This window comes from Stenella coeruleoalba (genome assembly GCF_951394435.1).
Source record: "Stenella coeruleoalba genome assembly, chromosome: 10".
NCBI lineage: Eukaryota > Metazoa > Chordata > Mammalia > Artiodactyla > Delphinidae > Stenella > Stenella coeruleoalba.
The window spans coordinates 63,241,687-63,268,683 of record NC_137156.1 but is presented as its reverse complement, the minus strand read 5'-3'; the positions used below and the strand labels follow the sequence as shown (position 1 = coordinate 63,268,683).

Sequence of the window (26,997 nt, the reverse complement as noted above, 5' to 3'; positions counted from 1 at the left end):
GCTCAGAAGGATGCCTTCCCCGGTTCTTGGCTCCTTTGTTCACAAATCAATAATAACTGTCAATGTTATTCGTCCTGAGAAAGGAGCTATATACTTTCCTCCAGGATTTAAGTTACAAATAAAGGCATCAAAATTTCTAACCAGAAAAAGACACTGAGGCTAATTCCATTTTGAATAGGAAAGAAAGGACAGCCTGAGCTGAGCTCAAGAATGAGTGCTCCTAGGGCTGGTTAAATGCCTTTCAAGGAAGAGTCAAACATTAGGCACCAACTGAATGCCAACTATGTGACAGACACAGAGGACACAGAGAGGCCAGATCCTCCTTTGTTCACACATTCCAATGTGCTCACAAAGTGCCAATGATGTGCGAAGCGCTTGGGGCCCAGAACTAAAAGTCCACACTATGGGCTGAGTGCCAATTAGGTGTCACCTATGGAGCCAGGCCTGGGGCCTCAGAGGCACAGCCACATGGCCCTGTACCTGCAGGACTGAGAGTGTCCCCCCCCGAGATGTCTCATTTTCAGGTGGGTCCAGGAATGGAGGTGGAGACACTTTCATGATAAAATATTGGGTAAGGGAGAGAATACAGAAGACATTCCACATACAGTAGCCAGGTGGCTCAGAGACCCGCATCCCTCACCCTGGTGAAGAAGCAAAGGCCTACAATGTGATCACATCTTGAAATGAAAATTTTGGATGTAATGAGTTAAATAAAATGTTATTAAAATTAATTTCACCTGTTTCTTTGCACTTTAAAAAATGTGGCTACTAGAAAATTTGAAATTACATATGTGACTCTCAGTATCTTTCTACTGGATAGCACTGTTGCAGAGTCTCAAGTTGCTGGTTTCTTCAAAGAGTTCTAAAAATGCAGAAGGGGGTTTCTGAGCATTAATTGCTGGAGATGCTCTTGCTCGATCACCTTTAATGTGAAGTCCAAATGGCAGCCCACACAGTCCCCGATCCAGTGGGCCTGCATGCCTTTTATTCCATACCATTCCGGAAGGTCTGCCAGCGCGTCCTGCATGGGCTGTAGGAATGAAAGGAGAACGGAGAGGTAGAAGCACACAGCTTACTTAAGACAAAGCAAGTGATCTGGGGCTCACTAAGGTGGGAGAACTGGGGACACTGAAGGAGGTTCAGGATTTAGCTCTTTTCTTCTTCACTTGTCAATCAGAGAGGTCCAGCAAAGGTCACACAGATGCACTCATCATGACTCAATTTAGTGAGATGGGTTTCACTCACTTCTCTATTTTGAGTGGGCCAAGGTTTCAGACAGAGAAGAAAATTAACAAGGAGAGACCATGATTAACATCTTTGATGGATGTGGTTAGTGCATTCTCCTCCACAGTCTGGGACCTAAACAAAAGAAGTTCAAGTTTATGAATTTTTAAACCCTAAGATAAGTCATTCACAGGTATGGCTATTCTACAACTCAACTGTATCATATATAGAACATTATAAGTTTATTTAAAAAATAAAAATTAGCATAAGGGAAACCAGCACATTGATTTGTGTAACATTTACTATTAAAAGCATACATTTATTTTCATCGCCTAATTTTAATCCTAAAATCCTACAAAAGGGAGGCTTTTCAATAAACTATTCTCTATGGTCTCAAGCTCATGCCATCCCTTTATTTGAAGATGAGATACATTCTTTCAACAAATAAGTTTAAAAGTAAATCATATATTTATAATAAGAGTCCAATTTTAAATTCCTAATTGTATTATGACTAATACAGGCAACATAACGATGCTTTATTCGTGTAGTGTTTTGTAATTCATAAAGTGCTTTTACACACATCTCTTCTCACACACTCTGGGTAAGGTAGCTCACTTTCAGATTAATGAACCCACACTGAGAAAGCGTATAGCTTTCTCATGCAAGCCTGCAGGAAAGGACAAGCCAGGACTAAAACCCAGACCTTACTAACTGCATTCTTTTGCCTACAGGGCAGAGACTTACTCCATCATGTGATAAACAACACAGAGCATTTTTTACACTTGTCATCTATCTATCCATCCATTCTCATTTATTCGGGAGAGGCTGCAAGTTTCAAGATCCAGAAATTTCTTCTGAGGCAGAAATTGTGGATTATGGACACCATCAAGTTGACCAGCAATGTGTTCATTCATTTGTTTATTCCCAGGAATGTATTAATTCCCCAACCCTAAACACAAGGACCTCATCTAGGCATTGGAGACTGGGGCATACACAAAGCAGGATGTGCCAGAGTCCCTAAAATGAAGTTTAAATAATGCACACATGGAGCCTGCTGCTATTCGTTGGGTAACTGATCAAACTGCAATGCCAAATGCTATTAGCATCAAAGAAGATGGGACACGGGTCGTGGAAATGAATCAAGGGAAAAGAAAAATAGTGGGAGGGTAGGGAAGAAAAGTAATAGAGTGAAAAGTAGGGAGAGGTATAAAAGATTTGGGGGGTGGACCACAGAGGAGAAGGAAAGTCATAGGAAGTGGGTGGGTGAGGAAAGAAAAGCTCCAAAAAGAAAAGAAAGGAAGGGAAAAGAAGCAACTAAAGAGTGCCTGCCCAGCCCACAGTAGGGTGCAATGACCAGTCAGTAACAGGGTGAGCCTTCCTGCCATGGGGCTGTCAATTTTGAGAGAAAAGCAAAGGAAAGAGGGAACGGAGTTACACTAATATTAAAATAGAAACCAGACGTGTGTGCAAAATTGGAAAAGGAGAGCACTGGAAAGCCTCAGTGAAGAGCTCAAGCTGTCCTTTTAACGCAACGTCACACTAAGGCTCAGTAAAGGCAGGTCCCCTTCCTTTTTGCTACCAATAGGAACCTAGCTGTGTAACACTTGGCATAATCCTCATGCAGAGACCCAACTACCCAGCTCATGTTTATAGGTCATCTTCAACAAAATGATTCTAGGGTTCTCCCATTTCCGGACCATTAATCACGAAAGATAAAAACGTTTTTTTATGAGGAAATGTCATTAATTAGAAACCATGGGTATTTTATAGTCTACCTGGTCATTTGGAAAGGAGATCCACAAAAACCAAATAGCTGATAACAAAGATTCAGAAATATTTTAGGTAAGTTTTGAAACTTCATAATTCAGCATGACCTATGCTTAAGCCAATTCATGATGTTGATGAAACCGTACTGCCCAATCTCCCAGGGCAGGATCAAGGAAAACCAGAGTTGCTAGTTTTAAGTAAAATAAGCAGATCAACATGTGTCAATGCCATAGATATATTCCAACATCTGTGCTTGTGAGATGGCTTTCCATAGGATATACAAAATGCTTTATGGGTCAACTAAGTTGCCCAAAAGGACCATTATGTTTCAGTATTTGCCTGAGTGAAAACTGACTTTTGAGAGGGTGGTAAAAGTCCTGCTTCAGGTTCCTGACTGTTCATTACTTCAATTAAAGTGGCTTTCTTTTGGTACAAACTATTATGTATAAAATAAATAAGCTACAAGGATATATTGTACTGCCCAAGGAATATAGCCAGTATCTTATAATAACTATGAATGGAGTATAATCTATAAAAATTTTCAATCACTACATTATATACCTGAAACTAACATAATATTGTAAATCAACTATACCTCAAAAAAAAAAAAGTCAGAGCAACAAGATTGGTTTAAGATGGTGGAGTAGAAGGACGTGCTCTCATTCCCTCTTGCAAGAACACCAGAATTACAACAAACTGCTGAACAATCATCGATGGGAAGACACTGGAACTCACCAAAAATGATACCCCACATCCAAACACAAAGGAGAAGCCACAATGAGATGGTAGAAGGGGCACAATCACAATAAAATCAAATTTCATAACTGCTGGGTGGGTGACTCACAAACAGAGAACACTTATACCACAGAAGTCCACCCACTGGAGTGAAGGTTCTGAGTCCCACGTCAGGCTTCCCAATCTGTGGGTCTGGCAACAGAAGGAGAATTCCTAGAGAATCAGACTTTGAAGGCTAGTGGGATTCGATTGCAGGACTTTGACAGGACTGGGGGAAAAAGAGACTCCGCTCTTGGAGTGCACACACAAAGTAGTGTGCTCACTGGGACCAAGTGGAAGGAGCAGTGACCCCATGAGAGACTGAACCAGACCTACCTGCTAGTGTTGGAGGGTCTCACAGGCAGGGGATGACCGTGGCTCACCGTGGAGACACTGGCAGCAAAGGTTCTGGGAAGTACTCGTTGGCATGAGTCTTCCCAGAGTCTGCCATTAGCCCCACCAAAGAGACCGGGTAGGCTTCAGTGTTGGGTCACCTCAGGCTAAACAACCAACAGGGAGGGAACCCAGCCCCATCCATCAGCAGACAAGTGAATTTATGTTTTACTGAGCTCAGCCCACCAAAGCAACAGCTAGCTCTACCCACCACCAGTCCCTCCCATCAGGAAACTTGCACAAGCCTCTTAGATAGCCTCATCCACCAGAGGGTAGACAGCAGGAGCAAGAAGAACTACAATCCTGCAGCCTGTGGAACAAAAACCACATTCACAGAAAGATAGACAAGATGAAAAGGCAGAGGGCTATGTACCAGATGAAGGAACAAGATAAAACCCCAGGTAAACAACTAAATGAAGTGGAGATAGGAAACCTTCCAGAAAAAGAATTCACAATAATGATAGTGAACATGATCCAGGACCTGGCAAAAAAAATGGAGGCAAAGATTGACAAGATGAAAGAAAAGTTTAACAAAGATCTGGAAGAATTAAAGAACAAACAAATAGAGATGAACAACACAATAACTGAAATGAAAAATACACTAGAAGGAATTGACAGCAGAATAACTGAGGCAGAAGAACGGATAAGGGACATGGAACACAGAATGGTGGAATTCACTGCTGTGGAACAGAATAAAGAAAAAAGGATGAAAAGAAATGAAGACAGCCTAAGAGACCTCTGGGACAACATTTAACATAACAACATTCGCATTATGGAGGTCCCAAAAGGAGAATAGAGAGAGAAAGCACCAGAGGAAATATTTGAAGAGATTATAGTTGAAACCTTCCCTAACATGGGAAAGGAAATAGCCGTCTAAGTCCAGGAAGTGCAGAGAGTCCCATACAGGATAAACCCAAGGAGAAACACGCCGAGACACATAGTAATCAAACTGGCAAAAATTAAAGACAAATAAAAATTATTGAAAGCAGCAAGGGAAAAACAAAACATAACATACAAAGGAATCCCCATAAGGTTATCAGCTGATTTTTCAGTGGAAACTCTGCAGCCCAGAAAGGAGTGGCAGGATATACTTAAAGTGATGAAAGGGAAGAACTATAACCAAGATTACTCTACCCGGCAGGAGTCTCATTCAGATTAGACAGAGAAATCAAAAGCTTTACAGACAAGCAAAAGCTAAGAGAATTCCACACCACCAAACCAGCTCTACAACAAATGCTAAAGGAACTTCTTTAAGTGGGAAACACAAGAGAAGAAAAGAACCTATAAAAACAAACCCAAAACAATTAAGAATATGGAAATATGAAAACACATATCGATAATTACCTTAAACGTGAATGGATTAAATGCTCCAACCAAAAGACACAGGCTTGCTGAATGGATACAAAAACAAGACCCGTATATATGCTGTCTACAAGAGACCCACTTCAGACCAAGGGAAACATTCAGACTGAAAGTGAGGGGATGGAAATAGATACTCCATGCAAATGGAAATCAAAAGAAAGCTGGAGTAGCAATACTCATATCAGATAAAATAAAGAATGTTACAAGAGACAAGGAAGGACATTACATAATGATCAAGGGATCAATCCAAGAAGAAGACATAACAATTATAAGTACATATGCACCCAACACAGGAGCACCTAATACATAAGCCAACTGCTAACAGCTATAAAAGAGGAAATTGACAGTAACACAATAATAGTGGGGGACTTTAACACCTCACTTACACCAATGGACAGATCATCCAAACAGAAAATTAATAAGGAAACACAAGCTTTAATGACACAATAGACCAGATAGATTTAATTGATATTTATAGGACATTCCATCCAAAAACAGCAGTTTACACTTTCTTCTCAAGTGCGCACGGAACATTCTCCAGGATAGATCACATCTTGGGTCACAAATCAAGCCTCAGTAAATTTAAGAAAATTGAAATCATATCAAGCATCTTTTCTGAACACAATGCTGAGAGTAGAAATCAATTACAGGGAAAAAAATGTAAAAACATAAACACATAAATACATAAAAAATGTAAAAACAAAAACATAAACAGTACGTTACTAAATAACCAAGAGATCACTGAACAAATCAAAGAGGAAATCAAAAAACACCTAGAGACAAATGACAATGAAAACACAACAATCCAAAACCTACGGGATGCAGCAAAAGCAATTCTAAGAGGGAAGTTTATAGCTATATACAAGCCTACCTCAAGAAACAAGAAAAATCTCAAATAAACAATCTAACCTTACACCTAAAGGAACTAGAGAAAGAAGAACAAACAAAACCCAAAGTTGGCAGAAGGAAATAAATCATAAAGATCAGAGCAGAAATAAATGAAATAGAAACAAAGAACACAATAGCAAAGATCAATAAAACTAAAAGCTGGTTCTTTGAGAAGATAATCAAAATTGATAAACCGTTAGCCAGACTCATCAAGAAAAAGAGGGAGAGGACTCAAATCAATAAAATTAGAAATGAAAAAGGAGAAGTTACAACAGACACTGCAGAAATACAAAACATCTGAAGAGACTACTACAAGCAACTCTATGCCAATAAAATGGACAACCTGGAAGAAATGGACAAATTCTTAGAAAGGTATAACCTTCTAAGACTGAACCAGGAAGAAACAGAAAATACGAACAGACCAATCACAAGTCACGAAATTGAAACTGTGATTAAAAATCTTCCAACAAACAAAAGTCCAGGACCAGATGGCTTCACAGGTGAATTCTATCAAACATTTAGAGAAGAGCTAACACCCATCCTCTCAAACTCTTCCAAAAAATTGCAGAGGAAGGACCACTCCAAACTGATTCTATGAGGCCACCATCACCCTGATACCAAAACCAGACAAAGATACTACAAAGAAAGAAAATTACAGACCAATGTCACTGATGAATATAGATGCAAAAATCCTCAACAAAATACTAGCAAACAGAATCCAACAACACATTAAAAGGATCATACACCATGATCAAGTGGGATTTATCCCAGGGATGCAAGGATTCTTCAATATACGCAAATCAATCAATGTGATATACCATATTAAGAAATTGAAGAATATAAACCATATGATTGGGCTTCCCTGGTGGCGCAGTGGTTGAGAGTCTGCCTGCTGATGCAGGGGACACGGGTTCATGCCCCGGTCCGGTAAGATCACACACGCCGCGGAGCGGCTGGGCCCAGTGAGCCATGGCCGCTGAGCCTGCACGTCCGGAGCCTGTGCTCTGCAACGGGAGAGGCCACAGCAGTGAGAAGCCCATGTACCGCAAAAAAAAAAAAAAAAAAAAAAAAAAAACCAAAACCATACGATCATCTCAATAGATGCAGAAAAAGCTTTTGACAAAATTCAACACCCATTTAGGATAAAACCTCTCCAGAAAGTAGGCATAGACGGAACCTACCTCAACATAACAAAGGCCATATACGACAAGACCACAATAAACATCATTCTCAATGGTGAAAAACTGAAAGCATTTCCTCTAAGATCAGGAACAAGACAAGGACGTCCACTCTTGCCACTATTATTGAGCATAGTTTTGGAAGTCCTAGCCATGGCAATCAGAGAAGAAAAGGAATACAAATTGGAAAAGAAGAAGTAAAACTGTCACTGTTTGCAGATGACATGATACTATACATAGAGAATCCTAAAGATGCCACCAGAAAACTACTAGAGCTAATCAATGAATTTGGTAAAGTTGCAGGATACAAAATTAATGCACAGAAATCTCTTGCATTCCTATATACTAAAGATGAAAAATCTGAAAGAGAAATTAAGGAAACACTCCCATTTACCACTGCAACAAAAAGAATAAAATACCTAGGAAAAAAACCTACCTAGGGAGACAAAAGACCTGTATACAGAAAACTATAAGACCCTGTTGAAAAAAATTAAAGATGATACCAACAGATGGAGAGATATACCATGTCCTTGGATTGGAAGAATCAATATTGTGAAAATGACTATACTACCCAAAGCAATCTACAGATTCAATGCAATCCCTATCAAATTACCAATGGCATTTTTTACAGAACTAGAACAAAAAATCTTAAAATTTGTATGGAGACACAAAAGACCCCGAATAGCCAAAGCAGTCTTAAGGGAAAAAAATGGAGCTGGAGGAATCAGACTCCCTGACTTCAGGCTATACTACAAAGCTGCAGTAATCAAGACAATATGGTACTGGCACAAAAACAGAAATATAGATCAATGGAACAGGATAGAAAGCCCAGAGATAAACCCACGCACCTATGGTCAACTAATCTATGACAAAGGAGGCAAGGATATACAATGGAGAAAAGACAGTCTCTTCAATAAGTGGCGTGGGAAAACTGTACAGCTAGATGTAAAAGAATGCAATTAGAATACTCCCTAACACCACACACAAAAATAAACTCAAAATGGATTAGAGACCTAAATGTAAGACCAGGCACTATACAACTCTTAGAGGAAAACATAGGAAGAACAGTGTTTGACATAAATCACAGCAAGGTCTTTTTTGATCCACCTCCTACAGTAATGGAAATAAAAACAAAAATAAACAAATGGGACCTAATGAAACTTAGAAGCTTTTGCACAGCAAAGCAAACCATAAACAAGACGAAAAGACAACCCTCAAAATGGGAGAAAATATTTGCAAACAGATTAATGGACAAAGGATTAATCTCCAAAATATATAAACAGCTCATGCAGCTCAATATTAAAAAATCAAACAACCCAATCCAAAAATGGGCAGAAGACCTAAATAGACATTTCTGCAAAGAGGACATACAGATGGCCAGGAAGCGCATGAAAAGCTGCGCAACATCACTAATTATTAGAGAAATGCAAATCAAAACTACAATGAGGTATCACCTCACACCAGTTAGAATGGGCATCATCAGAAAATCTACAAAGAACAAATGCTGGAGAGGGTGTGGAGAAAAGGGAACCCTCTTGCACTGTTGGTGGGAATGTAAATTGGTACAGCCACTATGGAGAACACTATGGAGGTTCCTTAAAAAACTAAAAATAGAATTGCCTTATGACCCAGTAATCCCACTACTGGGCATATACCCAGAGAAAAACCATAATTCAAATTTGAAGACACATGCACCCCAATGTTCATTGCAGCACTATTTACAGATGAATCAGTTTGCAGGGCAGAAACTGAGACACAGATGTAGAGAACAAACGTATGGACACCAAGGGGGGAAAGCAGCGGTGGGTGGTGGTGTTGGTGTGATGAATTGAGAGATTGGGATTGACATGTATACACTAATATGTACAAAATGGATAACTAATAGGAACCTGCTGTATAAGAAAATAAATAAAATAAAATTCAAAAAAAAATTAAAGCAACAATCACACAGTGTATAAGTAGTTCCTTTTGTATAAAGAATAAAAAAGTCAATAAAATTTATTGTAAACTTAAAAAAAAAAAGTGGCCTTCTTTCAGTTTCTCAAAAATACCAAGCTTGCCTCATGGCCTTGGCACATGCTATGTTCTTGCCTTGAAACACCGTTTCCTCACCCTCTATACAGTGGCTGCTGAGTCTCCCCATCTAAAGAGGTGCCCCTATCATTCTCCTTGCTCTTCCCACATCCCTAATGGTCCATCTCTTCTCTAGTCTGTTTGACTGCTTGTTGATGGTCTGGCTCCTCCTCTGCATTATAAGCTCCGTGAGAGTTCTGTTCACCAGTGTAAACTCAGCACCTATAGTTTCTGATATATAATAGGTATTTTGAATAAGTGAAAAAAAAATGAGAAATGGGCCTCCTGCCAAGGTAATGCAGAAACCAAAACCTTTCCCCTTCTCTTTTCCCTGATAATGACGAGGAAGCCTACCTCTAATAACCTGGGTCAGCCAAGGCTCTGGTTTCAATAGACCTGTCCCAGGGGACACACTGCTGACCATGGACAGGTGGCCTTGTCCTCCTGCGGCACAGCCAACAGGAACCTGGCTCTTCAGTGGGCCCCTTGGTGGCCTTTCAGTTTCATTGGTGTCCCTCTCTTTCCCTCCCTCATGGATCTCAAGAGGACTCAATTCCATGATTTTAAGTCTGCAAACTTTGTGCTTTAAGAGAAAGTTACAAAAGTCCAAAAAAAAAAACATTGATACAGATTTATTTATTTATTTGATACAGGTTTATTTTTAAATGTGACTTTTGGGGTGTTTAAAAATCACTCATAAGGACTTCCTTGGTGCCTCAGCAGTTAAGACTCTGTGCCCCCAATGCAGGGGGCCTGGGTTCGATTCCTGGTCAGGGAACTAGATCCAGCATGCTGCAACTAAAAGATCCCACACGCTGCAATGAAGATCCCAGGTGCTGCAACCAAGACCCGGTGCAGCCAAATAAATATTTTAAAAAATATCACTCATAGGGGTGGCCATAAGGCAGCATAAGATCATGATTCACTGAAGAAAAGCTGAATTATATTCCATATGTAGTTTATATGTATTTAGTTGGATATGAATTCCTCGGAAACTAACCATATACGTAAAGGTACCTATAAACACACTCAGCTAAGGAGAATATTTACTTGATTGAAAGAGCTTATTCCCAAAATCTTTCAGATAAACCATAGTTTCTCCATATTTTCCCTTCCTGGCCGACATAAATGGAACATGAAATTGCAGAGCTACACATACATGTAACATTTTAAGAATGTTACAAAACAAATATTAGAAACATAGAGTTTCTGTTACTGACAGCACAGACTTGAAAAGTCAAACAACTAATTTTAGCATAACCCAGAGGTTAATGGGATTTCTGGGATTTGATCTTTGATATACTAACCTAAAGACGCATGAGAGATAAAAATGAGTCAGTTGGTAAGAACTGCAATGTAAACTTCATCTAAAATAAGGCTTTCCTAGAAATTCTTTCAAAAGAAACCAGCTGCTATGGACACTAGAAGATGGCATGTGGTATCTCAATTATGAATGAATCATGTACCAAAGTTTCCATGCTCCCATCCACTTCAATTATAATATGGCCACTGAGCTCCCTTGTAGAAGACATTGTGTTTCGTGTAATAAAAGGTACCAGGAAATCCAGAGAACACAGGGACATGTTAAACTGCCCCATGAGTGTTCAATCAGCAAAACCCAGGAAACTATGGGCCAAACAGCCCAGGTCCTTCAACTGATAAATTGTAAGGAAAAGAAAGGGATAAAGATGGAAACCTGTAGATTAAAGTACTTGAAAGACATCAAATTTAAAAAGTGAAGGTAGGAATAAACTATACTCTCTAGGGAGGCACATTTAGGTGCTAAAACTATAGAGAAATGTGAGGACGTGACTATCTAAAAGTTAGGATAGTAGCTACTTTGGGGCCAGGGAGGCACTTATGTTGAGATGAGGCATGTAGAGGGCTTCTGGAGCGCTCTGGCAAGATCCACTATCTTGACCTACAACGGTGGCTGCTTTAAAATAATTCAGAAGCTATATATTTTTTATATGGTTATCTGCATTTCATTTTATAATAAAAATGTAAAAAGAAAACAAAAACTTACTACTAAGTTTGGTATTACATAGGTCACAACTCTTATCCCACACTGTTCCCAGAGTATGGCATAGAGAAATGTTGGCCTGTGATCTCTATGATTCAAGTGTAAACTCTCTTGTTTTTCTTTAAACCCCACAAGGGGCCTGACCTAGAGCCTAGGACTGTGTCTTGAACTGGGCAAATGCTCATCAAATTCCCATTTAATTCCCTCCACTCAAGGGAGAGTCTCAGAGAGCAAGCAGTACTACAAAACCAGATCCCCAGGCATCTAGGGAGGGGAGAAGTAACCTTTGTAGAACACTTCCTATGTAGCAGGCACTTTTATGTATGTTGCCTCATTTAATCTTCACAACAGGACAAGTCAAGAAGTATTATCTCCACCTCACAGATGAGAAAACAAGTCTCAGAAATTTCCTCTAAGTCACTCCAAAAGTATGGGGTGGAACAGTGAAAAAGCACTGGCAGCAAGGTGTAGCTGACTCCTAAGTTCATACGCATTCCTATACTCTACTATGCAATGACTACTCTCCAGCAGAGGTCCTTAAATCCAGCTTTCCCACAACCATATTTCAGATAGTTTTGGCTTATCATTCTCTAAGTTAAAAGAGACACTTATTAGAGATCTGCCTGCTTCTATTATCCTATTTATATTTTTATTTTTTTCCTGGAAAGAAGATTCTGGTTATAGTCATAGGGCTTGGGTTGTGATCAAAATTCCCTTTCTTCAGATAAGGACACAAAGGCTCCCAGAGGTTTAGCAAGCTGCCCAACATCACTTAGCTAATTGGAGTGAAGCTAAAAACTCATTCCTCAGGCCTCATTTAACTACAATGCATCTTCCTCAGAACCTTTCTCCCCAGTTGCACAGTGAACTTCTATTGTTTAAGCTGCCCAGCACCTGAAGTCTCTTCTTTCTTGGGGGCAGGGGTAGGGAGGTGAATTGCAAGATGGAGTGGCAGGGCCCCACCACCAACTATGGAAGCTAGAAAGAGGGTGCTTTTCCCATCCCAATCTCCTCCTCTGTGGAAGCTAAACAAATAGTGTAACCAATCATAGGCTCAGTACAATTGGAACACTGAGGGGGGACCTAGAGGCAGAGGGTCAACTGGTTTAAATAACACACCAGAACCGAGAGGCTGGAGATGCTGGTACTAATGGCAGCAATGACTTAACCAGACCATTCCTAGGACAAGATTTCAGCTGTGCCCTTGTTCTCCCTGATTCCTGCCTAGGCCTGGGTCTCCTGCCTTCCCATCCAACTGTGAGGAACCTGATCCTCTCCTGACCAATGCCTTTTTGGCTTAAGTTAACCAGAGTAACTTTAGGTTGTTTCAACAAAGTTTCCTAACTAATAATGGATTTTAAAAGTTTCAACATCCTGGGCTTCCCTGGTGGCGCAGTGGTTGGGAGTCTGCCTGCCGATGCAGGGGACGCGGGTTCGTGCCCCGGTCTGGGAGGATCCCACGTGCCGCGGAGCGGCTGGGCCCGTGAGCCATGGCCGCTGAGCCTGCGCGTCCGGAGCCTGTGCTCTGCAACAGGAGAGGCCACAACAGTGAGAGGCCCGCGTACCGCAAAAAAAAAAAAAAAAAGTTCAACATCCTGATGTGTATCTATATTAGCTGAAACTATACTGTCCGATATCATTGTAGCAAAAGTGTAAAATCTTGAATATATTAATTAATATTAGAAAAATAAAACATAATGCTAATAAACTATTACTCAATCTTCTGACACAATTATATATTTTAGAAAGCTTTTCAATTTATGCAGCGATTTAAGGGGTCTTAAATGCCAACAAGCATGTAACTAGGGCATTATGAACTCAGAATGACCCTCGGCTTTTCCTCTCCAAGGATTAGTGAGATTCCATTTAACTTCCAAGCAAACCTATGTGTGGTATCACGGGATCTGATGTCTTTCCATCAGATAAAACCCACGTTATATGATCTGAAGGTTAGCCCCAACTCCCACTCCATCCTTTCCTGCCACAGAAAATTCGGAGCTGATGGGGTCCATTTCTGACACACTTTACGCCCCTCTCCTTCCCCTGCATTACTGAGCCACAGTTTACAAACCCTCTCATTGTGTTTTTCTTCTAGATTGAACTGTCAAAGCTGGAATACTTCCTATGGAGGTGCTTTGCTTAAAATATTCAGATCTCGATGAGGACAGAAGATTCAAATAGAATGAAATGTGAATGTTTTGATATGCTAATTGCGGCAGGGAAAAAAGTCCACCTGCTTAAAACCTTACCAAATCTATGAATATTTTTTAAAAATCAAAAGAAATGAAAAAGAAAAAACGAAACCAAACTCTTGAGAATAACCCAGCAAGCCCTTTTTAGTCCCCACTATAAAATACTCATTATTCACGACTGAATTTTGAAGAACAGGGCTCCAGAAAGCACCTGCCCAACAGCTTCCAACAAGCCCCCCTCAGCCCAGGGCCAGCCCCACCAAGTCTCCACCAGAACAAGAAGAGCCTGGTGAGCATTTACAGTGCTACAGTTGTTCAATGCAAAGAACTGTTTTCATTTGTTTGTTTGTTTGTTTGGGGTTTTTGTTGAGATTATATCCTTTTTGTGGTGTTTTGCAATTACAGTGACAGTAGATGGTATTCATCTCAAGTCCTTACGTTTGCCAGTTGGCAGTGCCTCCCTTACCCACTCTGGCCAACCTCAATTTATAGAAATCTTACTGGCTCATAGAATCCAAAAACTTGGGGAAGTACCAGGTTTTGAGACTCTTTATTAAAGTGCTATGAAATCCCTTTTCAAATAAAATCTGAGGGAACCCAATATCTAGGAGTTGAAAGCTGAACTATTCTAGGAGATGCCCTGCTCTCTCCTCTAACCCCCTACATCAACTCCCAAGGCTTGGGCACAACTTGGAAACCATTAATTATTCAACTCCCTTCACTTAATTAATGAAAAAATGGCTCACTCGACCAAGTCAACAGCAGACCCCAAATAATGAATTCACCAGATCTGATTTTTCTGGGGCCATCATGCTCAGTTTTCAGGCATCTTTCTGTAAACTAAAAAAAGAGACAACTTCTTCCATATGCAAAACCTAGAAATGAACAACGTGAATGGGCTCCTCATTCAATTTTTACAAATAATTATTGTATTTAATACTCAGCTGAAGTCAAATTGTAAAGTTTCCCTGTGGTTATTATTTAGCATATATAGAAGTACTATGGTTAGGATTGGGGGGACCTATTATAATCATTTCACTAGGATAAGTCTGAAAAGACGGCCACTGTTGCTCCATAGGTACAGTGCGTGAATGAAGATGTCTTCAGAAGTTGAAACAACACTGTACAGGAATGAGTCTCAGTGTGAGCCTGTGTTTAAGAGCATGTACCACCAGGAGATGGGCTGAAGCAAACATCCAACTGAAAAGGCTTTAGTAATACAAAATAGAATCAGGAATAAGAAAGAGGAAGATGAAAACTACAAAGCTGGGGATAAAAAGAGGATTAGATATAACATGGCTAATCTGACTGTTTCTTCAAAGAAGCAGAAATAATGCCAGGAATAAATCCATACTTCCCAAGAGAAGACAGGATGTGAGCTAAAGCAGGAAGAACAAGGTGCAACAGGACTGTAAATAAGAATTCTAGAAGACGTGGTTTTAAAAACATGACACATTTTAAAGACCTTGGTAAAAAAAAAAAAAAAAAAAAGTTTAGGCAAACTGAGAAACATAGACCTTTTAAAACAAGTGGATTTATTAGCTACTAAGGGGCAAGTCGAGAAACTGGAACCTTGAGAGCTGGTTACAGATTTGAGACAGGATTTAATGAGATTTAATTAAAATGGACAATTTTTAAAAAGCTTAACACTTAGCCTTCTTCTGAATCAGTATGATTTGATTAGCAATTTTTTTTTTTTTTTTTTTTTTGCGGCACGCGGTCCTCTCACAGTTGTGGCCTCTCCTGTTGTGGAGCACAGGCTCCGGACGTGCAGGCTCAGCGGCCATGGCTCACGGGCGCAGCCGCTCCACGGCACGTGGGATCTTCCTGGACCGGGGCACGAACCCGTGTCCCCTGCATCGGCAGGTGGACTCTCAACCACTGCACCACCAGGGAAGCCCAGCAATTATTTTTGAACGATAATTTGTCTGTATTTTTTCTAAAACTTATTATTGTTGCCAAGATTTCTTTATTCTTTTTCTTTCTGGAATCATTTCAGTGCAATTACTCCAAAGACACAGTATATATTTGAGTTGTAATAAAGGAAAGTCAATTCTGGAGGCAGTAAGATGTTTAAAAAATCTAGATGTCCCCTCTGGAATATTCTAGAGGAATAAACTCTCTCACGTCCTAGTCTCCCTCTTCTGCTTTGGCTCTGGCATGAAGTTGTGCATGAAGATTATAAACACATTAAAAAGCTCTGGCATGATGTTTACCTTGTTTACCTCTCTCTCTCTGATGGTTCTACTTTAATCTCTCTTCTGCAAAATAATATGCATTTCTAGCAAAATCCATTTGTTGTGGCATCTCAATGTAAAACATTTATTTACAAATTCAGTTGTGCTATCCAAGGGTCTCAATTCCAGTGAAGGTGCTATTAACCCAGAAGGGAAATAATCAGTTCTAAGCAAGGCACTCTGCAAATGATGTATGACTTGCCAACAATGTATGGGTCATGGGACTGCAGAGGCAAAAGGAAAAGAGGCACCAAGCAGCCCATGCTTACATCAAGGGTGTATCTCAGAGCCATGTGAAAAGGAGGAACAAACCAAGTGCTATTAAATAGCTTCCGAATAGCTGGAAAGAAGGAAGTGCTTTCTGGGTATGACCAGCATGGATGTCCCGGTGTGCATGCTCTGTGGGAAAGGATGTGGTGAAGGAAACCAGGAAGCTACAGTGGCAGCCATGTATCAACTCATATATCAACTTACTCATGTATCAACTCAGGCCACACACCAGCCTTTTTGTTTTTTCCCTCTGTCTCAGGTAACCCACTTTTTCAGCAGCAAAATGATTTAAATTCCACTAACTTCTAAGAGATGGTGACTATAGGTTCTGAAATGTCACCACCAAAACCTAAGAGTGCAGATGACAGAGGACAAACTCTCTCAGTGACAGAGCCACCTGTCTGATGAGACAGCTTCTGGTTCCCAGAGGCCACCCACATCACCTCACTGCCCCTGTCTCCACAGTACAAGAGAGAGGCTGTAACTGTACCTCTTAGGGGGAGGGAGAAATTAAATCACTATCCTGCAAACAGAACATGGTACTCAGCCCAATCTGTGGCACTAGGCTACCCATGCCTGAAAAGGTGCTTTTGTTCCGAGAAAGGGGAGTTTTGGGAGCAATAATAAGAGCTTTTATTGGTCTAATTAAGAAAAACAAAATGGGGACAGCAGTCCCAGGGGACATTCTGCTCAAATGCCTTTGATTTGGAAGCTTGCTTATAAACTTAAAACTTGCAAGAACATAAGACCATCCCTTTCCAAGACACTCAGGTCTAAAGAAGATGTGTAAATAAATGCTGATATAACCCTGCTATCAGGCTGTTTTGTTTTATGATTATCAAAATAACAATAACCATTATGGAAAATTTGGAAAAGACAGAAAAGGATGGGGAAAAAAATTACAGTTACCCAAAATCAACTTAAGCATCCAGGGAGATCACTGTTAATATTTGTTCTATATCCTTCCATCCTATTTATATCCCATCTTCCAGTGATACTGAGATGCATATTTTCCCCACAAATTCTGAAATTGAGACATGTCTTACAATCAACGGTGCCTTTGATTGAGCATTTTTCATTCTCAGTGGAGCATAAAATTTAAAACCAATCGTGTGTTAGAACTGATAAAACATAGTATGAGTGTGTGTACTTGTGCATATGCTTTTACACAGTTAAAATTATGCTGCTAATATACTGTTTTTAAATGACTAGAGTTTGCATTTTATCAGAGTTCACAACTTACTACAGCTCTAGAAAGGATTAAATCTCTTTTTTAAGCAATTCTGACACTCAGAATCAGCCACCCTGGAATAGTAAGCAAAATAAATAGAGAAATGGAAAGATACTGTGGAAAATGGTCACTTTCTATAAGAAAACACATTTTGAAAAACAAAACGGAACAATATAATATGGATATGTATGTATCTGCTAATGTCTGTTCGCTTCCTTAATAGCAGTGGAAGCCACTGGATCAGTCTCACTGTTCTCCAGGCAGTTGGGTTTAGAATGCCCTGGGGTAAGGAAAGGGCCCTGGATTAGAGAATAATGACATAAAACATGACACTGCTCCAGCTCTGAGGTCAACAAGCCAACTCCATCAAGAACAAACTAGAAAACCTCTAATCACTGTACTTTCCGTTATCTGGCCATTTGTGCCCTCTCCCTGTACCTATAACATTTCCTAACTTGCATTAGTTGGCTTCCTGCAACACTCACCCTCCGACTGTCTGCCCTCTGCATGTGGTTGTCGGAAATACTTGGTTGCTTGGGAACTAGTGCTCAAGAGCAGGCGGACGAAACACAGGCCTAGGGCTTGGGAGACTCAGGTTGGGTCCTGGCTTTCCTAGCCTTGGGGGCCTGAGTTATAAAATGAGGAATGGGATCAGGCAGTAATTTTCAGGGACATCTCAAGCTGGCCATCAGCCCCCCTGGGGAGCAGGAGGAGGGCAGGATGTGGCCTACTTAAAATAAAGCAACACCTTATCCCTTCATTTTTAGACACCATATTGACTTTGTAATTTCCGACAGCAGTAAAGGCAGGCACGAGGGTTGTTTTTTTTTTTTTTTGCAGTACGTGGGCCTCTCTCTGTTGTGGCCTCTCCCGTTGCGGAGCACAGGCTCCGGACGCACAGGCTCAGCGGCCATGGCTCACAGGCTCAGCCGCTCCGTGGCATGTGGGATCTTCCCGGACCAGGCCACGAACCCATGTCCCCTGCATCGGCAGGTGGCCTCTCAACCACTGCGCCACCAGGGAAGCCCCATGAGGGGTTTTTTTTTTGTCGGCTTTTATGTTTTTCAGATCAGGACAGTGATTAGAAAACACAGGAGACTGAGCCTAATGTCGGGGAGCCTGCACAATGTTCTCTCGGGTTTCTTCTAGTGTTAAAATTCAGATGACTCCCTAAGTTAAAGGAGTTCGTTGGTGACACTCACTAGCGCTCCTGAGCACAACCAGGGACTGCCCCCAACAAGGTGCTAATCAATCTTTTTCCTCCCACGGAGTCCAGGCTAACACCTTGAGAAAGAAGGTGGCCTTTACGCTCCTAAAGGACCTGGCTGGGAGCTCAGAAAGGCTACTGAGGGTTTAAGAGCAAGACATAATGTTTACTTTGTTCATTTTTTTTCCTAATCAAATTTATAATTTATTTCATTGTCAATACACAATAAGAAATATATTATTAATGTATTTCTCCCATTTTCCCCTTGCAATCATTCCATCTTGAAACAAACAAAAAAAAAGGAAACCTTCCGGCTTGCAGAGTATGTGTGCCAAGCTGGAGACTGTGTGTCTCCTTCCTTCAGAAGTTCTCGTTCATTCTCACACACTCTGGAGTGGGTGTGCAGGCAGGGCTGTCTTCAGCTCCCTGATGGGAGGGACAGGGTGTGGGCAAGAACTCTGGGGTGAGGAAATAAGGCGGCCCTAGAGACCTGACCTAATAGAGGCCACATACAGATGTGATTAGGCATTGATGGGGGACATTCCCAAGACAGGCAGGAAGGCACTGCATTTAGGGGACAGGAAATCTCATTGCCTGTTCTGTCATGAAATACCATGGTTTCCAAATCCAGAGCTGGAACCCAGCCCTGCACCAACTCTGGTGAGCTCTTCCAGGCAGAAGTTATCCCTAAGGCCTGCTCAGAGCCAGCCGGCGGCCTTCTCCCAGCAGGCTCACCTTCAGCCCCAGCTGACAGTAAAGAGCCTGTCCCCTTGGCTGGGGCTGCGGGCCGGAAGGGAGGCTGGCGTACAAGTCTCCTGATACACCCCAGGCAGCCTCTCGCTCACCTGCAAAGTGCTGGGGACTGTCAGCCTCAAATCACCTACTTTCCTTTCACCTCTGTCCCCCTCCCACCCGCGCCCCCAGAAGGACTTCACTGCGCCCCTTGGCACCAGACAACGATCACCCTGAGGAGGACTGAGAGGACAGGACGGAAGGTGAAGAGTAGAGTTCGGCTCACGGTTTAGGAGAGAAAAGATCCTGGAGAGGCAGGTTACACAGAGAACAGAAGGAAGTATTATGTAAGAAGGAACAGAATTTAACAATTAATTAGCTCTGTGAGACAGGGAGTCAAAACCAGATCCTGGGGATGGGAGCAGAGTCTGCTGCTTCCAAAAGAAGAGACAGCCAGGGCCTGGGGGAGAACTCGGGCAGGAAGCTGGTTCCGAGAATGCGTCTGAGCACTGGTCTGAGTCCCGGGGTCCAGAGCTGTATGGGCTCTGCCCCCGCTACCACGCAGGAGCTGATAAACTGCTTTTTATAAGGAGGGAGGAATAAGGCCACGCTCAGCCCTGACTGGCCACAGAGGGGCACGGTGGGGGTGAACGCAGTAACAGCGTTAAAGCCACTGGGCTTAACCCTAACCCTCACAGTAGATACACCTCAGCATTAGCGCTGTTAAATCTGGCCCTGGTCTGGATCCTCACGGCTTTTTATCCCAACCGCCCTGCAGAGAAGCTGACAGTTCATTAAATGTTTCTCACTTGCTCCTCTTGGTTCTCAGAAACTTTGCTTCCTCGGCCAACATCTAATCTGTGCACACGCCCACCGTGCGAAGGGCCAGGCTGAACACACAGCAGGCGACACTGGGGCCAAGGGTCTTTTTGGGGGGACAAGGTGGGGTCAAGTCGCCAAACCTCACTGATCAATCCCTTTGCAAAGTTTTCTGAGAGCACAGGAGGACTTGCATGCTGTTACGAGGAGGTGCTTCCTGGCACTCTCTCTGTTCTGGGGCTGGGAGAGGACCTGAGGGTAGAAGCAGAAAGCCAGGCGACAGCCCACTTTCCAGCAGACAGCCAAATGCTTTCAAAGGGAACACAAAGCCTTGGGATTAGAACAAGGGTGCCCAAGGGTCCCCATTTCAGAGTGCAGGGGACTCTTAAGCAGCCAGGGGCACCCAGGGGACTAGACCCTTGTACCGCTGCTCCTCCGGGGCTGTCCTTCTGCTCCAGCCTCCTCCTCCACCTCCCCAAGGAGCTCCTGTCATAAGCCTCATTCCCTTCCCTCACCTCCTTGGCTCTCCAACTCCAGAGTTTCACTCTTTGCATTGTCCAACAAGACCAGTGCGTTCTGGTAAAGGCGTCTCTACTTTACCCACAAGTGCAACATGAAACCAAGACGAGAGGCGCAGAGGGGGCAGGGAAATGGGCGGCTTATTACCTCCCATCCTCCCTGATTTCATAAGGGCTCACTGTTGCCCATCTGCTTCTTGCCAGCAGAAATTCTACTTGGAAATACTTGTGAAGCGTGAAGTTTCCTGCATGTCTGGGAGGCAACAAAACACTCCCTTACAGATATTCTGCACTTCCCATCTTTCATCACCATCTTGTGATACCTACTCAGACCACTGGGTAGAGCTGGGGCTTTTCCTCGCCTCCCCTGCACTCTCCTGCAATGTGATGTTGATCCCAACGGCTGTGACCTCTCATGTCTGCGAATGTCTCCTGCACTAGCCTCCAAGCTCCCAAAGAGCAGGGACCTCAGCTTTTCTCACCTGTATTCTTAGCACCTAGTCAAGAATACAGCTGGGGAGAGAAAGAATGAATTCAGGCTACCTGAGAAGTGGCACATACTGCCAGTGAAGAGCTCAAGCACCTGGATTTGAATCCCAGTGCTGTTACTTATGACCAGTGTGAGCCTTAGTTTCCTCATCAGTAAAACAGGGATAACAGGTGTATCTACCCTCCAAAGAATAATGTGAAGGTTCAATAAGATGGTGTAAGTGAAAGCCTGAGAACTGATCAGATCAGGGGCAAGCAGATAGGAAGTGCGAGGTGATCACTGACTTGGTTCACATTCTAGCAGTTGCCGGGTAACTCCTGGAAACTTAGAAAACATAAGCACCAATTTGGTGTGGGCATTGACTAAGCACCATCAGGGCATGATTATGTCCATCTTAACGCCAAAGAGGAGTCCATGTATAGTGTCCCAGCAGCTGAGGGCCTGCGAGAAGTCAGCCTCTGGGGGCTAAAGGAAGCCGCACAGAAACCAAAACCACAAATCTATCAGAAAAGTTCAAACGGGAAGCTGTCTATTTGTCTCGCTTTCCAATTGTCACCCTGTTGTCAGGAACTGAAGTGTTCGTTCCATCCTGCTTTGAATCCCTCTTGCTTTCTGTATGTAAGTCTCCAATCCGCCCTCCTCCCCTTCCTCTCACCTCGTGGTGCTGCCCACAAGCATCCTCCCACACATCTCTGCCAAGACTAATTCATTTTCTTCAGATACTCCTACTGCCAGTTTTCTTTTTCACAGAACGAGTGGCTGAAATCACTTTTAACGTTTCATAAAGCAAACAATCCTAGGAAGACTTGGTGGGGGGGGGGGGTAAAGGGAGGAAAATCAAATACGTCACAGAACAGCCTTAATAAAGGATTTTTATATTTCAGGGTTCCCTGTAATTTTTACATCAGGCATCGTCTTTATAATTTGGAAGTTAAGTGAATGAAAGGAGGGCTCCTTCACAGCCATGCTTCCAAGCAGACCACCAGCTGTACATCACAGAGGCAGCCCTCAGAGCTGCAAAACTAGATGTAAATACAGAGCTCTAAAGATAACTGTGGCAGGCACAGCTCACCGGCCATCCCAGCACCCATTCCCTATCCCCTTCCCCCAACCATCTTGACTATAGAAGCTAAAAAGCCTGAGCCTGCTTTCCTAGTTTTCCTTGAAGCTGGGTGTAGTCACATGACACAACCGGGGCTAACAGAACATCAGTGGAAATTGGCTTTGGGTTTGTGGGAAAGTTCTTGCATTCTAGTCACTCACACTGCCTCTTTTGCTTCTTTCTGTCTTGAATGGAAGCGTGATGTCTGATCTGCAGCAGCCATCTTGCAACCATGAGTAATAGGTAGGAAGGAAAGGTCATGAGAATCACAGAAATGCCAACTCAGAGTCCTCTCCCAATTTGGTCCCAGCAACTGGGACTTCTTGTGTAGGAAGTAACCTCCCATCTGTTAAGCTACTGCTTGAGTTTTTATTTACTTGCAGCTAAAAGCATTGTTGACTCAATATCTCATCCTTATCTAAATAGGACCTCATCACTAACTCAACACTATTACTGTTATACCAGGTTTTAAAGTAGATGTCCTATCTCATTTGATCTTCTTTGAAGTTTTGGACCCATTTATCCAAGCACCATTTATTTCTACATCTCTACTCAAATGACTCATGGCCACTGCAAACTCAAAAGGGTCAGGACTATGTCTCTTCCAGGACTCCCTATCCCAGTGAGTAGCTTAATCATTCACTTTGTGTCTAAGTCAGGGTCTTTCTTGATGACATCATCTCCTACACACTCTCATTCATTATCACCAAGTTCTACAGATTTCACCATCTGAATATTTTTCTAACCTACCCATCTCTTTCCACTACCATCTAAGTCTAAGTTATGCATGCCTGGACCATTGCAATAACCTCCTAACTAGTCTCTCTGCACCCACACTTGCCCTTTCCACAGTGAATTAATAAAAGCACAAATCTGACCATGTCATTCCCTTCTTTAGAATCCTTTAATGGCTTCTCAGGGACCCCATGATAAAGTACATATTTCTTAAGACCTAAAAGGTGTTGCCTGATCTGGCCCCTAACCACCTATTCAGGTTCTCCAGCCCTATCTTGAGTTTCTCCTCTTGGCTCTCTTAGTTTCAGGTATACTGTCATTATTTCAGCTTCTCAAACTTGTCATATCCGTTTCTGTTTTAGGGCTACCACTTGTTATGTTCTCTATGTGGGGGGATGGGGGTTCCCCTATAGCTTTATGGCCTACTTAACCCGTACTCATCCCTCTGCAGCTCAAACAATAAATTTTCCATTTTAGAAGTTGCACTTTTCTGTTCTAGATTTCCAGTTTTTAAAAAAAAAATAGTTTCCATTTCTCTTCAGAGATTCCCCTGTCCACTCATCTTTTCCTTTAAGTTCCATTATCTCAGGATCTATTTCTATTGGGCTGACTCCATTTTCCTCCCCTTTATTATGAGTCACAGTTTCCTGATTCTTTGCAAGTCTAGTAATTTTTTTTTATTATATGTTAGACATTGCAGATGAAACCAACCTTGCAGAAAGTCTGGATTATGTTGTTTCCTTTTAAAGGTGTTGAGTTTTGTTCTGAAAGTTCCTTTTGAAACTGTCAGGCTTACTTTTCTTTTTAATTAAGGTGAGTCTATTTTAATTTTGTCCTTGGTCCTAGGGTGTCATCCACACTTGTAATATATAGCCTTTCTGAGGTCTCAACTGCGTACTTTTGGCTGGGCCATAACTCCAAGGTTTCAGAGCACTGTGCAGCCCCCTGGTATCTCTGTTCTCCTCTCAATCGCATAGTAATCATTTTCTATTAGGCCTTATGAAGTCTTGCTTTGTGCATGTGCAGCCCTCAGCCAAGGACCTGCAGTGAACATGGATTGCTGCCCACCCCTACCTCCCATGCCACCCCCTCTTCTCCTGATTTTCAGAGCAAACCAAGTGTTGACCTCCAAACTCAGCTTTTTCAATAATTCTTCACTGGAGTTCAGCAAGAACCATGCAAGTCACCATGGTAACTAACCATTTCTGCTGAAGAGCTGAAAATTCACAGCTGACAGTTTAAAGAATAAAGCCACTCAGTTAGATTATTACATTTCCAATTAGAGGCAGAGGACAATTAGGTGGCCTTTCCACCAGTGCCTATTACAGAGTCATCTGACGGGTCCGCGAGGTGACCTGCCATGCCTCCCAGTAATGCAGTCGACCCCAACTGTCAGCAAGTAGGGGCTCTCACTGCCTGGGACGTTATAGAAAGCAACGTCCTCAGCTTCCTTATTATTATTCAGCCTCTCAATACTACTAGTGTGCTTAAAAGGAGTAAGGCATTATGTTAACAAGTTCTAATTAGTAGTTTTCCAAATCCATATGCTACATTCTGAATAAATTAAAAAGGGAAAACAGTCTCATTTTTAAGACATGTCTTTTGAATGAGAGAACTAGAGGTCATATAACCATATGGCATTGGTATGGTGAGCTGGTGTACTACAGTTCTAATTCAGCAAAGTTTTGTAGTGATCAGAGGTTATTTATAACTTGTGCTTTCTTTGCATATAAGAAGTGCAGTATTGGATCTGACCCAAAGTCCATTTCAGTCCAGTACCCTCTCTGTGATGGAGCAACCCATGGGCTACTATGGAAAGGTACAACTATCCTTTGTATGGTGACTACCCCAGGGTAAGAACTACCATGACATACCATCAGTAGCCCTTCATGATGCCTTTACCTTTTCAGATCCTGCTTACTTCCTGTCTTATGCTAATACAGAGATTATCAAATCACCATGGGAAATGCCCCTGATTTGCTCTAACCACTTTTCTCTGGAGTTTCAGGGAGTGATCACTCAATTCCATATCCTGAAACATGGTAGGCTCAAAGAATACCTTGCACAGAATGGTTCCGGCATACCCAGAACAAGTTATTTTGCCAAGGCTATTGGTGATTTAGTAAGCAATCTCCCCCTTTCAATGGTTGGGTTTGCCTTGAATTCCTGAAAACATAAAAAGCCAGAGGCACCTTAAAGACCACTTGGTCGCACCCTCTCCTTTTATTGATGAGGAAATTGAGGTGCAGGGACTTGCATCAGTTTACACTATTAATCAGAGACACAACAAGAGTTAAAGTCCAAAGTTTGGTTCCTGGCTTAGTTCACTTTCACCCTGGCCTTCCCTCATGGAGACTGGCCATCTCTTCACTCCTTTTAGATGGTCTTCTCTGGACCCTCTGAAATGTCATTCTGTCTTTCCGGAGGTCTTACTAGAACTGCACAGGTGAAGATACTTTCTTCCTTTCTAGCTTTATTGTTGATATAATTGCAGATGAAGATGAATGTTTTTTGGCCTCTATGGCAGTACAATGATATGTTGAAAGGTCAGCAAACAATGGCCTACAATGACCCCCAGGTGCTATTCTTGATTTCCAACTGAAAGACCCAAATCCATCAACCTCTACGTGAGTGACCCTGAGGTTCATGTGCTTCCTGTCTGCACACCCATGGCTCTAACAGCTCTAACTAGAGTTCACCCCCAACAGTGAGGCTCTCCAATACCGAGAAGACCTTGGTGTTGCCTACCAACATGTACGCATTACTGGGGAGCCTCCAGGCTGACACTCACCTTTGCATAAGCAGTTGTCTTAATAAACCACTGTCTGAGGTACTTCTGTTCCACCTTCGCTCCAGAACGCCACGAACAGCCATGTTCATCCACCTGCTCATTGGCAAGCACTGTTTGATCCACTGGGTCCCAGTTAACCAAGGCCTGTTATAATTCATGAAACAAAATGATGCAATCTGGTAAGTATACTGAATAGGATCATATTGAGGTTCCTTACATGTGAGAGGGTCCGCAAAGGCAGTATCTCTGCTCTGAGACTTGAGGGCACCTCCTTGGGGCATCATGTGGCAAGGAAGCCACTAGCAAGCTGTAAAAAAAGAATGTGAACTGCCTCTGTGCTTTCATTTTATTAGAATAGGTTTGGGAAGGGAGGCTCTAAGCATGTGTCTAACTCAAGTTTGGAATCTGCTTGTATGAAAGGATGGACTTGCAGATTGGAAATTTTAGTAAACAGAGGAAAAGAAGAAAAACTGGTACCTAGAACTTAGCAAAATTGGGTTATTTTAGGGGAAAAAATGTATTTATTTTAATGTAAATAGCTAACACTTACCGAGAGATTACCATATGCCAGATGCTGTGCTAAGTGCTTTCCTAAGGTTGGCTCTTCTAATCCTCAGGACAACATTTTGAGGTAAGAATATTATTATCCCCATATTGCAGAGGAGGAACTTAAGGAACAGAGAGATTAAATAACTTGCCTAAGGTCACACAGTCAGTAAGTGGCAGAGATAGCAAGGTAGGAACTCAGGTCTCTAGGAACTGTAAACATTTTTGCAATTTTTTAAAACTTCTGTTTAAATTAAGGTATAACATACATAGAGTAATGTGGATAAATCTTAAGTGTACAGCTCAATCAGTTTCTACCATCACTCATACCAAGACATAGAACATTCCCAGCAACCCAGAAAATTCTGTCGTGCCTTCTCCCAATCAACATCTGCCCCCCCGCAAAAGGTAACAATATTCTGAGATCTCTCTCTATAGATTTCTT

The 26,997-nt window shown here is 42.1% G+C and overlaps 1 protein-coding gene across 8 annotated transcripts in view; it reads right to left on the bottom strand.

The window, feature by feature from the left end:
- The window catches only part of LARS2 (leucyl-tRNA synthetase 2, mitochondrial), a 278,070-nt gene that overhangs the window by 68,725 nt on the left and 182,348 nt on the right, over positions 1 to 26,997 (bottom strand). For all 8 annotated transcript variants that reach the window (XM_079934198.1, XM_079934197.1, XM_079934196.1 and 5 more), the window contains 2 exons: positions 26,007 to 26,150; positions 923 to 1,030 (listed from right to left, as the gene is read on the bottom strand). In XM_079934198.1, the coding sequence (XP_079790324.1) occupies positions 923 to 1,030; positions 26,007 to 26,150 (252 nt within the window). The remainder of the gene's footprint in view (positions 1 to 922; positions 1,031 to 26,006; positions 26,151 to 26,997) is intronic.